Here is a 12,743-nt window from a genome sequence, read left to right as displayed (position 1 = left end):
CGGAAACGTCTAGGCCACACACAGAAAAACAAAAGCAGCGGAAACGATAACGTCTAGGCCACACACAGCGTGATATGTATATACATATATACTAATTTTTTGTACATGTACAACTCTTGATGGTCTTCGGTCTCTGAGAATGCAATATTTATAATGGTTTATACATATAATTTATCACACACACACACACACACACACACACCTTTTTAAAGCACGCTCCAAAATTTGCAAGTACAACAAAACTTACTTAAAAGTCTGTCTATATATATATATATGCACATATATATATATATATTATTTTAAAGGCCGCATATCACGTAACCGATCTAAATCCAAAAACCACAAACAAATGGCTTCAACCACTCAAAAAACCACCAGCGAAAATGTCATAGAAGTTTTTGTAAAAATACGCCCATTTGATTTATGTTTAAGCCCCCGTTAACAATTATTATTGCCGAATGCTGTGGCTCGATCTTATACACCTTTATACACATATATATATCTACAACTTTATGCATTATTATTTTTTGTTGTTGCACACCATTTTTTGTACACCAAACGTTTTGTTTTTGGCTTACTTTCTTCTTCTTCTTTTTTCCCGCGCCCCTCGTTTTCACGCCTCTTTCTGTTTGTGTCAGGCATCAATTGTATACTCGTACTTTTCTTTTTTTAAGTTATTGTGTACTTCAAAGTAAGACTAATTAATTAGTTATAAATTTTATTATTAAAAAAAAAAAAAAAACAAACGAAAACCTACAAAAACAAAATGTAAAAGAAAACTTTTGAGAAAAACCGATACAAAAAAAAAATAATAAAATGTTTAAAAGAAAAAGTTTCGAAGTGTCTTTTCTTGACTAGCTAAAAAAATCAACTTTCCCCAGCCAAAAACTAACTGTAGGTTAACAAACACTCTAGACCAGTGTTGCCAACCCCGCCTCAAAATAGTTTCTGATACCCTGTTATAAATAGCTGGAGACTGTTTTAAACTGCAGCTGTTTCCGGCCGTCGACCTTTGAAAACAACCCAGCATCTAACATATGTCAATCCATCTATGCCATAACAGGGTCTTCCATCTTTCAACATCTAACATTTAACACATCGTCATTTATTATTTAGTTGGGCCGAAATCCTGGCGGTACTGCAATACCAGGCCAACCCGCGACAGAGGTGGAGCAAGCTCCTAGCACTCCGTCAAATTCCAAAAATCAGTTTAACATTTGTTGTCCTCCGATGGAGGATCTATCAGATGTTAAGCTGATAAGAACAGATACTACACTTTGATCTTAGCCATAAGGCCGAGAAGCGATAACTAGTTACCGTTATTCCAGCCTCTACTCATTGCCAGTTGGCCAAAACCATTTGAGAACTCGAGTGCAGCAACAAAACGGCTCATGCGCAGTTACTCATTGGTGGTGGTTTTGCCCGCGCCGCAAAGTATGCTTTAAATTGTGCGCTTTCGTTAACTGTCAAGCGCGCTGTAATTCCCAAATGGTTCTGGCGGCGACGGCATGGTGTGGTCGCTGTTGTGTGTGTTCGAATTACTCTGGCTTCTCTTCAGTTGTCGAATAAATCTTTCGCCTTTTACTAAAGATTTCCGTGGAGAGGAGCACTCTAATGAGTCTAAAATAATTTTTGCTAGCGCCCGATTGCAAAATTGGGCCATTAATTAATGCATATACGAAATTATAAATAAGCACTTAAACATCTACACACACATACATTTTTGATTGTTGTTTATTTTAACTAAATAATTACAACGTATAATACAAATTTTACAGTTAAAACTTGAAAATGTTCAACTTTTGTGTCAACATTTAGGGTATTATGTGTTCGTGTTGCGTTTTGCGGCAGAATTTGAGGCAATTTTGTGATTTTTTTAAAATTTATAGGGCACTATTTTTTTTGTTTGGGTTAAAAATTTGTCTTGTTCTTGTTACTTGATCGGTTTTCTTATGTGATTATCACAGTTAAATATATAAAAGTTCGGCCGCTGCTAAATACCCTATTTTTTCAAACAAAATTTTCGAATTTAAATCGAACGGCAAATGCGAAAGCTAAGCGGAGGAGATGTGTGTGTGTGTGTATATGTGTTCTGGTTCACTTTTAAACAGTGTTGCCAACTGTCGTTTGAGAAAAGTAACTGAAATCGATGTTGAAAAATAGATGAGTTGGCAACACTGTTTCTAAATTGTTGTGCAATCCTTTTTAGCTACATCATATAAACTACTTAAACTTAAGCTTTAATTAGAACTTATATTTAGTACAAAAAATTCAGCTGATTTTGAGCAAACTTTTGAGTATTTTTCGCGTTAGTTTGTGGGGCTTGGCGGGGGCGGGCGGCTTTGCGGGCAGCAGAAGTGTTTTTCGTGGCAGTTTCGCATTTCAACTTAAACTAAAAGGGTAAAGAGGGGGAGGGGGGGGGCGCAACATTTAATAATGTATGTATGTATTAACAACTTGAAAAGGCCAACAAGGCCCGGACAAAGCTCCTTTTAAACCCTTTTCGAGTCAGATCGGGTCGCTTAGGCGGGCGCCTCTGTTGGCGCGTGGCAGCCCTCCACGTTCTCGGGCCAATCGCAGACATTCTCCTGTGGATTGAAGACCAGATTGGCCGGACACGGCATGTGATGCTTGCGCTCTCCCTCGCACATATAGTAATGCGTGCAGTCGGCCCAATCCTTGTGGTAGCTAATATGCCCGTCCTCCTCCGCGCAGGTCACATCATGCGCTGCACATGAGAAGAGTTTGCTTAGTCAGAGTAACTATCGATTAGTATCCGCTTTAAGACTTACGATCCTTTGTTGTGTATGCGCCGCGTGGACCATGCGACTCGTAGGGTCCATCGTATTCCAGCTCAACCTTGTAGTCCTTCAGCTCATCGGTTAAGGCATTCAGCAAAGGATATTTGCCGTTGCCGCAGCGTCCGGAGAAGTCATCCATATCAATCGACCAGACCATGATGCCGCCAAAGCCCTGCTCCTTCAGCCACTCCGTCTAAAAAAGCAGAGAATATAGTTGTAAATATTAATATAAGTATCATTTTACTTGCAAGTTTAATTCACTAAAACAATTCAACAACTTAACGAAAGAGGAGTCAAAATGGCAACACTCAATTGAACTACTGAGCGAATACAGGCATGAAATGAACTACTTAACGATAAAGCAACTCAAATGAACGACTCAGCAATTTGAAATATGAAAAACTGAACGAATGACATTTGAATTAACGATCAACTGGAACGTTGCTCAGAAGGGAATCAAATGAACGACATAACTAATGAATGACTGAACGACTAAACGATAATTTGGGTTACATATGAACGACTGAACGAATTGAAACTCAAATTGGCGCTTGAATTAAAGAGCAACTGGAACTTTGTTGCGACTCATCAATTTGAACGACTCATCAATTTGAACGACTGAACGATTAATTACTCAAAATGGCACTTGAGTTAACGCTAAACTGGAACTTCTTTCAGTTTGAAGATTAGTTCAATTGAACGACTCAATAAAATAAATTCTAAGCTTAAAGATTAGCTACTGCCAGAACTTACCTTGGTTTTCAGTGAACGTTCGTCATCGAAGCCCACCCATTGGTTGCCTCGGTAGGCGAAGGGCACCTGCTGCTCGGAGTCCCACACCAGAGTTGTATTGTCAGCTGCCAGGAAGGAGCAGACCTCATAGTAGCTAAGGAAGCCCGCCTCGCTGGTGAACTTGCCGGCCTTGCCGCCGCCCGACGAGGGTGAACCGATATCGAATTGTGTCTCGTTGACCAGCTCAAAGCTGCGTCCATATGTGGGCATACCGATGAGCAGCTTCTCCTTGGGCGCACCCTGTTTCACCCACTCGCGTGCGCTGTAATCGACAGTCAGTTTCTTTTGGTAGCCGGTGGCCGACTCCAAAGCAAACAGCGGCGAATTGTGGCCCACTGTGCGCTCCCACTGGCCATGGAAATCGTAGGTCATCACATTGATAAAGTCCAGATATTTGGAGATCTCCGGCACATCGTAGCCGGCGGCGATGGCCTCAAAGGAGGCGGGCACGGCAGCAGTTAGCAGTAGGCGTGGCAGGCCCGAAGATTTGGCCTCACCCTCGAAGGCAACACGCAGCTCGCGCAATAGATTTACGTAGGCGACACGATCCTCGGCGCCGCGCGGATACTCCCAGTCGACATCAAGGCCGTTGAATTTGTAATCCCTCAAAAAGTCAATAGCTTCGTAGACGAACTGGTTCATGCGGAAGACGTTCGAGGTGAGCTCCTTGAAGGGCGTCGAGCCAAAGGCCCAGCCGCCAATGGCCAGCAGAATTTGCAGATCCGGATTTGTATCGCGCAGGGCAATAACGCTCTCATAGTTCTCGGGATCATCATCGGTGGCCTCCGTCAGCTTGTAGTCCTGCAGCGTGGCAAAGGCATAGACAATGTGTGTGCAGAGCTTGGGATCAATGTTGTCCGGCTCGAATTTGCCAGCGCCGGGACGCTTGGCAGACCAGCTGGTCAAGTAACAGAAGACCTGAGCGGGACGTGCTGCAAGTAACCAAAGATTATTTAGATGCTAAATGCGAAGCGTAGTCCATTGTTGACTTACTGTTCTGGTTGATGGCATTCGCACCCGACTTGATGCGTTGTTTCTTCTGCGTCTGCGGCTTGCGCACCTTCTTGAGAACCTCATCCACCGAAATCTTGATGGGTTCCGGTTTCTGTAAGTCAAAATAGATGAGATTAAACTAGGTATGGAACATACAGAAAAAGTACTTAGGCAACTTCATCATTTCATAAGAATTTAAATTGAATTAGTTTTCATTCAAAAAATGTGAAAAGAACCAATGTGGAAAACAAAGCTCAAGATCGTTTACATTGGTTCAAATCGTGAACTGGTTCAACTACAAATTGAATTAGTTGTCATTCAAAAAATGTGATAAGAACCAATCTAAAGAACTAAGTTGCTCGTTGCAATTGGTTCAAATCGTGAACTGGTTCATCAACAAATATTTAGTACGCTTACAGCTGGGCTTACCTCTTCTTCGATGTCCTCGAATGTGGCTGCAATGGCTGTCCAGTTGACGTCCTTGGCCTCCTTGCCGCGCGATATGCCCAGCAGCTCCTCGCGCATGGCGCCAATCAATGGATACTTGACATTGCCGCCGCACACCTCGCCCTTGAAGTCGTCCATGTCTATGGTCCAGACCATGGCGCCGCCAAAGCCATTCGTTTTGATCCATTGCATTTTATTTCTAATGGCGCGCTCATCATCGAAGCCGACCCACTGATCACCGTCGACCAAGTAGGGCACCTTCATCTCCTCGTCCCAGACATAGACGGCGCCGTTGAGCAGCATCTCGCAGATCTCGTAGTAGGCCAGGAAACCGCTCTCCTTGGTGTAGACGCCCTCGCGACCACCGCCCGTGGCGGGCGCATTCGGTCCATGCTTATCCGTGCTGGCCAGCGTAAAGGAGCGTCCATATGTGGGCATGCCAATGATCAGCTTTTCCTTGGGTGCGCCCATTTTGACCCACAGATTGGCGGCATTATCCACCGACAGCTGCTTGCGCCACTCCGAGTCCGACGAAGGGGCATAGCTGCAAACAAAGAGAGCTTAGTTAGAGACTAGAAGCTGGTATAATTATTCCCTGATGGAAAGGAGTTACTCGACATTAGTTTCCCAGCTTTACGGTTTGGGCTGTATGTTGATGAGTCAGTCAGTCAATCAGTCAGTCAGTCAATCAATTAGTTAGTCAGTTAGTCAGTCAGTCAGTCAGTCAATCAGTCAGTCAGTCAGCCAGTCATTCAATCAATCATTCAGTCAGTCAGTCAGTAAGTCAGTCATTCAATCAGTCAATCAGTCAGTCATTCAATGAGTCAGTCAGTCATTCAATCAGTCAGAAAGTCAGTCAGTAAGTCAGTCAGTCAGTCATTCAATCAGTCTGTCAGTCAGTCAGTCAATCAATCAAGGCATTGACCCATCTTGGAGCTGGAGACATCAAATTCGGGTACTTACAGTGGTGCATTGTGTCCCGTTTCGCGTTCCCATTTGCCGTGGAAATCGTAGGCCATCAGATTGATAAAGTCCAGATAGCTGGCAATGGCGGGCACATCGTAGCCGCCGCGCACATTGTCCGGACCGACGGGCACAGCCGCGGAGAGCAGGAGACGCGGCTGCTTCAGCTCCTGGGCCTCAGCATCGAATGCCTCGCGCAGCTCCTTCAGCAACAGCACAAAGTTCTTCTTGTCATCGGTGCCCTTGGGGTATTCCCAATCCATGTCCAGGCCATCGAAGCCACGCTTACGCAGAAAGGGAATAGCCGAATAGACAAACGTTTGGCGCGTGTACCGTGTGGCCGACATGTCCTTGAACTTCTGTGTGCCAAAGGACCAGCCACCAATTGCGAGCAAAATCTGTGAAATAATTCAATAATAATAAGATAAATAAACATATAAAAAAACGGGAAATTACTGTGGGAATTGAACCAGCCACCTCTCCCTTGCTGATTCAACGTCAGCTTCCCAGCTTTTACGGTGTGGGCCGTATGTTGATGAGTCAGATGGTCATTCAGTAAGTCAATCAGTCAGTCAGTCAGTCATTCAATCAGTCAGTCAGTCAGTTGGTGTGTCGGTCTATCATTCAGTCAGACAGTCATTCAATAGGTCAGTCAGTCATTCAGTCAGTAAGTCAGTCAGTCAGTCATTCAGTTAATCAGTCAATCAGTCAGTCAATCAATCAATCAGTCAGTCAATCAATCAGTCAGTCAGTCAAGCAATCAGTTAATCAAATAGTCAGTCTATCAGTCATTCAATCAGTCAGTCAGTCTATCAGTCAGTCAATCTGTCAGTCAGTCATTCAATCAGTCATTCAATCAGTCAACCAATCAAGGCAAACTAGTTTATCTATGTAGACTAGATACAGACTAGTACACTTACCTTCAGTTTGGGATTGGCCTTGCGCAGGCTCATCATGCGCTCGTACAGACCAGGCACATTATCCTTGGTCTCATCGTTCGATTCATAGGAGCTCAGCTTGCCCTTCTTCAGCCAGCCGAAGGCAAAGATAATGTGCGTGCACAGATCGGCGGGTATATCCTCTGGCACAAACTTGCCAATTTTCACACGATATTGCGACCAGTTCGTATAGTAGCAGACGATCTTTGGCGTTCCATCGTCCACCTTTGTCTTCTTGCCCTTCAGCGATGAGCCGCTGGCCACGAGCGCGGTGCCGCCGGCAGCCGCTGCTGCTGCTGCAGCTGCTCCACCGCGCAGCTTGGACTTGGAGCGCAGACGCGTTCTGGTCACGCGTGTGGTCGAGGCGGGCTCCTGATCGATGCGCTTCTCAGCGACGGGCGCTACCGTTGACTTCTTGGAGGCCAACAAATTGCTGCGCGAGGAGCTGCTCACCGTCGTGGGACGTCGCAGACGCCGGCGCGTCTTGGCTGCAAATGAAAATTGATTAATGATTTAATATATATTTTATTAATTTTTTTATTTGTTTCCTAGGCTTTTTTTACTATATGAATTTTCTGAAATTTTACAAGAGTATTTTAAAGATACAGCTTTAATTCGTATGTCGTTCAGCACTGACCCAAAAAGCTATCAAATGACAGCTGAACATCATTTGCCTCTCAACACACTCGAACATCAATCATCATCAATCATTGACTATCGATTATAGCTCTTGCAACGTCGATCACAAGCACTCGATGGCATTTATCAAGTGGCTATTATTTTTTAAAATAAGTCTTGAGCTGTCAGACAAATTAACTTTGATTATATTCCAGTCCATTTGACAATGTCTGTCTATTTAAAGTTTTCTTGTTTTAATGAAGATGCATGATAATTTGTTTACATTAATGATACTGGCTGTACGTAAATACTTGGGCAATTAAAGTGTGGCTGTTTAATACCTGTTTTTCGTGAAATTAAAAATGATTTTAAATTGTCGCCAGCTGAAATAACAATGCAAAATTATGGCGAATGTTGCACGTCAGAGCGTCAGTCAGCTAAAGCGTGCAATACGCGACATTTCTGCTTATAACCGGTCCAAATAAATATTTCATCTAGCAGCGGGCCTCTCACTGCGCAAGCCCACACAGCAAAACAAGACAAAACAAAGACGAAGTGTTCCATTTATGGACTTCGGCTATACGAATAAGCGCATGCAAGTGTTTCAGCTTTTGCTGGGGGGTTGCCTTGTGCTTATTTTTAAATTGCGTTGTGGCTCGCAGTTCTAGTGCCAGCTAAGTCGACGGTCTTGTATCTGGGGATATAGCTCAGTGGTAGAGCATTCGACTGCAGATCGAGAGGTCCCCGGTTCAAACCCGGGTGTCCCCTAGGTAAACTTTTTACAAATAATTCTTTTTATCAGCACTTGAATTCAATACTCATAATCTGTTTGTTCTATTTATAATTTAAAACACGAACTTGTAGTTGCTTGGGGATTGTAGCTCCAATGGCTGCGGTTTGTAGTGTGGGGATATAGCTCAGTGGTAGAGCATTCGACTGCAGATCGAGAGGTCCCCGGTTCAAACCCGGGTGTCCCCTTGGTAAACTTTTTTGTTGCCTTTTGCTTTGAATTTCAATTTTTTTTTGAATAAAAGGAACGGGTGTAGCTTATTTTGAAAGTATGTTGCACAAGAAAATAAATTAATTTGTGTGAATATTGCTTAAGATTAGCCCAACTTTCCTGTGTATTTTTAAAATGGTGCATTGACACATGGCAATCCCTTATAATTATAATTTATTTTGTGTTTATCTACCTTCATCAATTACCGCTCTAATATTGATGAAAGTATTTTGCAGCATTACATCATTAAAATGTACAATGAACAAAAGGTTAAATATTACCACACAACAGTATTGAGCGAATTCACAGCAAATTGGCTGAATTAAATGTTTAGGCAGCGAGCGTCCGCATGGGGATATAGCTCAGTGGTAGAGCATTCGACTGCAGATCGAGAGGTCCCCGGTTCAAACCCGGGTGTCCCCTGATTTTTTTTTATTTTATTTTCAACCATAAACTGATTTTTGTTTAATAAGACAATCTTTTGCCTTAATTAAATAATATATTTTGATCAATTTCAGCAATAATTAGCTGCACATTAATTATATCAGCATGCATTTATCTGAATTTAAAGTGGTTTTTGTTGTCATTGTTGTTCAAGCAATTAAAAAACTGTTTCGCATGTTCCGAAACATGTTTTCTAGATTTATCAAGCCACATGGTACATAATGCAATGTCATTTAGGAAACATGTTGCTCTTGCTGTTTCATGATAATGGGACAGATAAAGGAAATCAAAGCGCAAACGCAACAACAATAGGCTGATTATCAACTTCCGCCTCGGCTGGTCTTTCTGTCAAGTTTGAGAAGGAAACTTCCACACACACATAAACAGAATGCTGTGTTAAAATTTTAGCAGCTGTTCTTGGCTAAATTAGCGCCGCTTACATAAGTGGGGATATAGCTCAGTGGTAGAGCATTCGACTGCAGATCGAGAGGTCCCCGGTTCAAACCCGGGTGTCCCCTTGGTAAATCTTTTATATACTATTAATTATAATATTTAATTCTTCTTTTTGTACTTACTCTGTGCGCTGTCTGTGGAGGGCGAGAGCAAAACAATCAGCAGACATATCACAAAGGCGATTCGCAGCAAACGCGGCGGCAACTGTGAAAGAAACAAACATCAACATGTTAATGGCGATTAATCAGAGTTATGTGTACATGATTATTTTGTATAAATATTATAAAATGATTTATGTGGGGGCAGGGCACGTCAAGTTTCAGCAAATTACGTGGCACTTGACAGCAATGGATTTTAATTTGCCGCCGTGAGAAGGTCAGAGCACGATCGTTCGCGGCCCTTCGACTACTCTCCACTCTCCACTCCACTTCACTCTCCACTCACCTCTCCACTCCAGTTTGTTCACACCGAAGTGGCGCCCAAAAAGATTACAAACAAAAGACGCGTTAATTGCGCCAAGCGGCCAGCTCTTGACATTGACCCAGTTAACGAGCCCGAGACGGAGTCGGAGTCGGAGACGGAGTCGGAGATGGAGTTGGATGTGTCCAAACAATGAGCCTCTTCGCTGGACTGACAGTCGCTTGTCTCGACAACTAATTAAAATTATTTAGAGCTCTTTATTATGCATATGTAGTATATTGTATTTTTATTTCGATTGTGTCGCATCTGAAGCAATTTTCGGTGACATCTTCGCATTAGTAATGGCAATGACAATGTCAAATCGAGCGACTCTCTTGACTTTGAATAATATCACTTGTGCGACCTACACTGCCCAAAATCAACCATACGCAATAGCTTAACAATTTCGTATTGCACGGACAATTGCAAAAGCGAATTACAAGTAGGTCTATCATGATGATAATTTCTATCAGCTTGTTGGGGTTTTTTTTAGGCATATATTTGTATGCCGCAAGACTTGTTGACTTGTTAAAGAAAAAGCTAGAAAACGCAATTATTTTTTACTATTTGTTAAGCATTTAAATAAATTGTTTTGGAAGTTATTTATAGCAAATTCCGTTTATATTATTTATTATTATGCCTTGACAGAAGATAAGATTGCAGAGATATTAACATTCTGTCAGGAACAAGGTTTTTGGAAAATATCTTATTAATATATTTTTTTTAAATATATATTTTTAAAATTGTTATTAACATTAACAAGCAAATATAATGGTTAAATATTATATTCCAAAAAAAAGTATATCAAGCGTCGGCACACAAAGCAAGAAGTTTTTAGGGTTTGAACCCTCACGCAGGTTCTAATAAATAATGTTTTGTATGGAAGTACTAAGGAATCTTTTTGTGTACTTTCCGTTAACTTCAAACATTTCTGTGATACTTTCTGCATTTAATATTGTTTTTTTTTACTTCAATAAGCATAAAGTTTGCTACTCAATTTGAACCAGCGACCTCTTGCTTGTTGGTCCTGCTCAAAGTTGCAGAAGCCATTCTTTGGCCAGGTTTTTAAACCTTTGCACTGACATATTAATCTACCTGAGTACGTCTTTAACTTTTTCTCTAAGCTGTTTTCTCTGCATTAGCTTGGCTTATGATATCATAATTTAACATTTATCTAACTTCTTCAGCGATTACCTGTCAACCGAAGCTGCTTGGTATGCCATTGGCCGTCTGTCATTAAGAACACGTTACACAACTGTTGACTGTTGGCTGTTGGCTGCCTTTCACCGACAGTTAGAAAGAATTGGCCAAAATTGGCACAAAACGTGCGTCGCTTGTTAAAAGCGCAAATAACAGTTAGAGGCGGACGAACAGACGGACGGACGAACGGACGCCCATTGGCCAAAAGGGGGTCGCATCAAGGTCGCGGCAAATACACATAATTTATGATCTAGCCCCGGCCAAAAGCGCTGCGACGAGCCCATAAATCTGAGAGCTAATAAAATTCTTTGGCAGCATCTGAGATGCAGTTAAAAGTGAAACTGGTTTAGACAACCCTCCCGCAACTTATCTAAAATCAGCTCTCTTCGGGCAATTCATTTAAATGTTTTAGCCTCGTCTAAATTAATGCATAAATTAAATTATAAATTTAAAATGCGCAAGCCGAAGATGAGATACCCTTGCAAACTCTCAGAGATATCAGGAGAATTGATGAAGAGATTTACAAGATTATAAAGTATTTTATGTTCCCCCAACTTATCTAAAATCAGCAAAACTCTTTTCGGTCAAGTTATTTAAATGTTTTAGCATCCGATTGGCCAGCTAAATTAATGAAAGAACAGCAAGCCGAAGATAAGATACCCTTGCGAGCTCGCAGAGTTATCAGGAGAATTGCAAAAGAGATTTATTTGATGTAATTACCCATTAAATGACCAAATTGTTATACCCTCTAAAAGGGTATATAAGCAAAGAGTTCGCACCAAAATAACATCTGTCGGCTCACACAAAAAAGGTTCCTTATTGCGTGAACCGGCATGGGAAGCTGGGAAGCTCGGGGGAGCTGGGGGGAGCTGGGGGGGACTGGATCAACTGGTTTTGTGCGCCATCTGAGTTGAGGTGAAAACATGTCTAAATGCCTTTCATTTTCTTCTCCACGAAAGCGAAATGGCCAGAATCGACGCTGCGCTCCATCAAGAGCTGCCAGTTTTCGATTTTTCGATTTTTAGCAAATCATCTTTTCGAAAAACAAAACGAAAAAAAAGGAAAATCGCGTCCAAATCTCGGCTCCGATTGCAGAATGTTGCCGTTGTTGCCGTTGTTGCACGCGGCGTTGGCTTACGTAAAACTATTGTTGTCCATTTCGGGCAATTGTAGCCAAGTATCATTAGCGACAGAGAGAGAGAGAGAGAGAGAGAGACTCCAGCGGCTCCGCTGGAGCACAGCCAAGTCGTGGTCCGTGGATTTGCGCCAAGCATTTTGTGGGTTTGCCGATTACTGTTTGCTGGTTACGACAACACCAAATAAAAGTCAATAACTAATAGACAGAGAGGGAGACAGGGCTAGCGAAAGAGAACGAGAGAGAGAGAGAGAGAGAGAGGGAGAGAGAGGGCGAAGCTAACACAATAAGAGACAAGCTAACTGCATTCCAAGCGATAGATTGGCTATTTTTCCGATTGCGCAAAAAAAAAAAGGAGAGGAAAATTAAAGAAAATATTAAGTTAATTACGAGTTTGCTCGCCGTTCACATACCCTGTACGCATGCTCTTGCTGCAAGAGATATTCGCACTTGCAGCTACCCTTGCATATTTGACTGAGTAGCGTAATTTAGAGTTCGAA

The 12,743-nt window shown here is 42.3% G+C and overlaps 1 protein-coding gene and 6 non-coding genes across 7 annotated transcripts; 5 read left to right on the top strand and 2 right to left on the bottom strand.

Moving 5' to 3' along the window:
• Positions 1-1,111: 1,111 nt before the first annotated feature.
• On the bottom strand, positions 1,112-1,307 carry LOC135432473 (U2 spliceosomal RNA). Its single transcript, XR_010436908.1, has one exon. It is a non-coding gene; the product is annotated as a U2 spliceosomal RNA (small nuclear RNA).
• Positions 1,308-1,538: 231 nt separating this feature from the next.
• LOC135432479 (U5 spliceosomal RNA) lies at positions 1,539-1,661 on the top strand. The gene has a single exon (XR_010436910.1). It is a non-coding gene; the product is annotated as a U5 spliceosomal RNA (small nuclear RNA).
• A 572-nt stretch (positions 1,662-2,233) lies between these two features.
• On the bottom strand, positions 2,234-7,392 carry Cht7 (chitinase 7). Its single transcript, XM_064687058.1, has 7 exons — positions 6,917-7,392; positions 5,997-6,394; positions 5,016-5,577; positions 4,587-4,698; positions 3,555-4,525; positions 2,793-2,994; positions 2,234-2,728 (listed from the first exon to the last, which is right to left on the bottom strand). The coding sequence occupies exons 1-7, from the start codon at positions 6,950-6,952 to the stop codon at positions 2,523-2,525; spliced, it is 2,487 nt and encodes an 828-aa protein (XP_064543128.1). The 5' UTR covers positions 6,953-7,392; the 3' UTR covers positions 2,234-2,522.
• Positions 7,393-8,248: 856 nt separating this feature from the next.
• On the top strand, positions 8,249-8,320 carry TRNAC-GCA (transfer RNA cysteine (anticodon GCA)). The gene has a single exon. It is a non-coding gene; the product is annotated as a tRNA-Cys (tRNA).
• Positions 8,321-8,458: 138 nt separating this feature from the next.
• Positions 8,459-8,530, top strand: TRNAC-GCA (transfer RNA cysteine (anticodon GCA)). Its single transcript has one exon. It is a non-coding gene; the product is annotated as a tRNA-Cys (tRNA).
• A 373-nt stretch (positions 8,531-8,903) lies between these two features.
• TRNAC-GCA (transfer RNA cysteine (anticodon GCA)) lies at positions 8,904-8,975 on the top strand. The gene has a single exon. It is a non-coding gene; the product is annotated as a tRNA-Cys (tRNA).
• Positions 8,976-9,442: 467 nt separating this feature from the next.
• Positions 9,443-9,514, top strand: TRNAC-GCA (transfer RNA cysteine (anticodon GCA)). Its single transcript has one exon. It is a non-coding gene; the product is annotated as a tRNA-Cys (tRNA).
• The last annotated feature ends 3,229 nt before the right edge of the window (positions 9,515-12,743 follow it).

This window comes from Drosophila montana, unplaced genomic scaffold (genome assembly GCF_035044405.1).
Source record: "Drosophila montana isolate Dmon_TW-CO22-7 unplaced genomic scaffold, ASM3504440v1 contig_1455_1, whole genome shotgun sequence".
Lineage (NCBI taxonomy): Eukaryota > Metazoa > Arthropoda > Insecta > Diptera > Drosophilidae > Drosophila > Drosophila montana.
Note: the sequence above shows the minus strand (reverse complement) of the source record. Positions and strands in the feature narration are given on the sequence as shown.

What these genes read in the sequence shown, in the direction of transcription:
- Cht7 (XM_064687058.1), bottom strand. Translation starts at nt 6,952, where the DNA reads ATGATGAGCCTGCGCAAGGCCAATCCCAAACTGAAG. An exon ending in ACGGGACACAATGCACCACT is followed by an intron (nt 5,578 to 5,996) that starts GTAAGTACCCGA and finishes CTTTGTTTGCAG; the next exon opens with CTATGCCCCTTCGTCGGACT. An exon ending in TCGAGGACATCGAAGAAGAG is followed by an intron (nt 4,699 to 5,015) that starts GTAAGCCCAGCT and finishes TTTGACTTACAG; the next exon opens with AAACCGGAACCCATCAAGAT.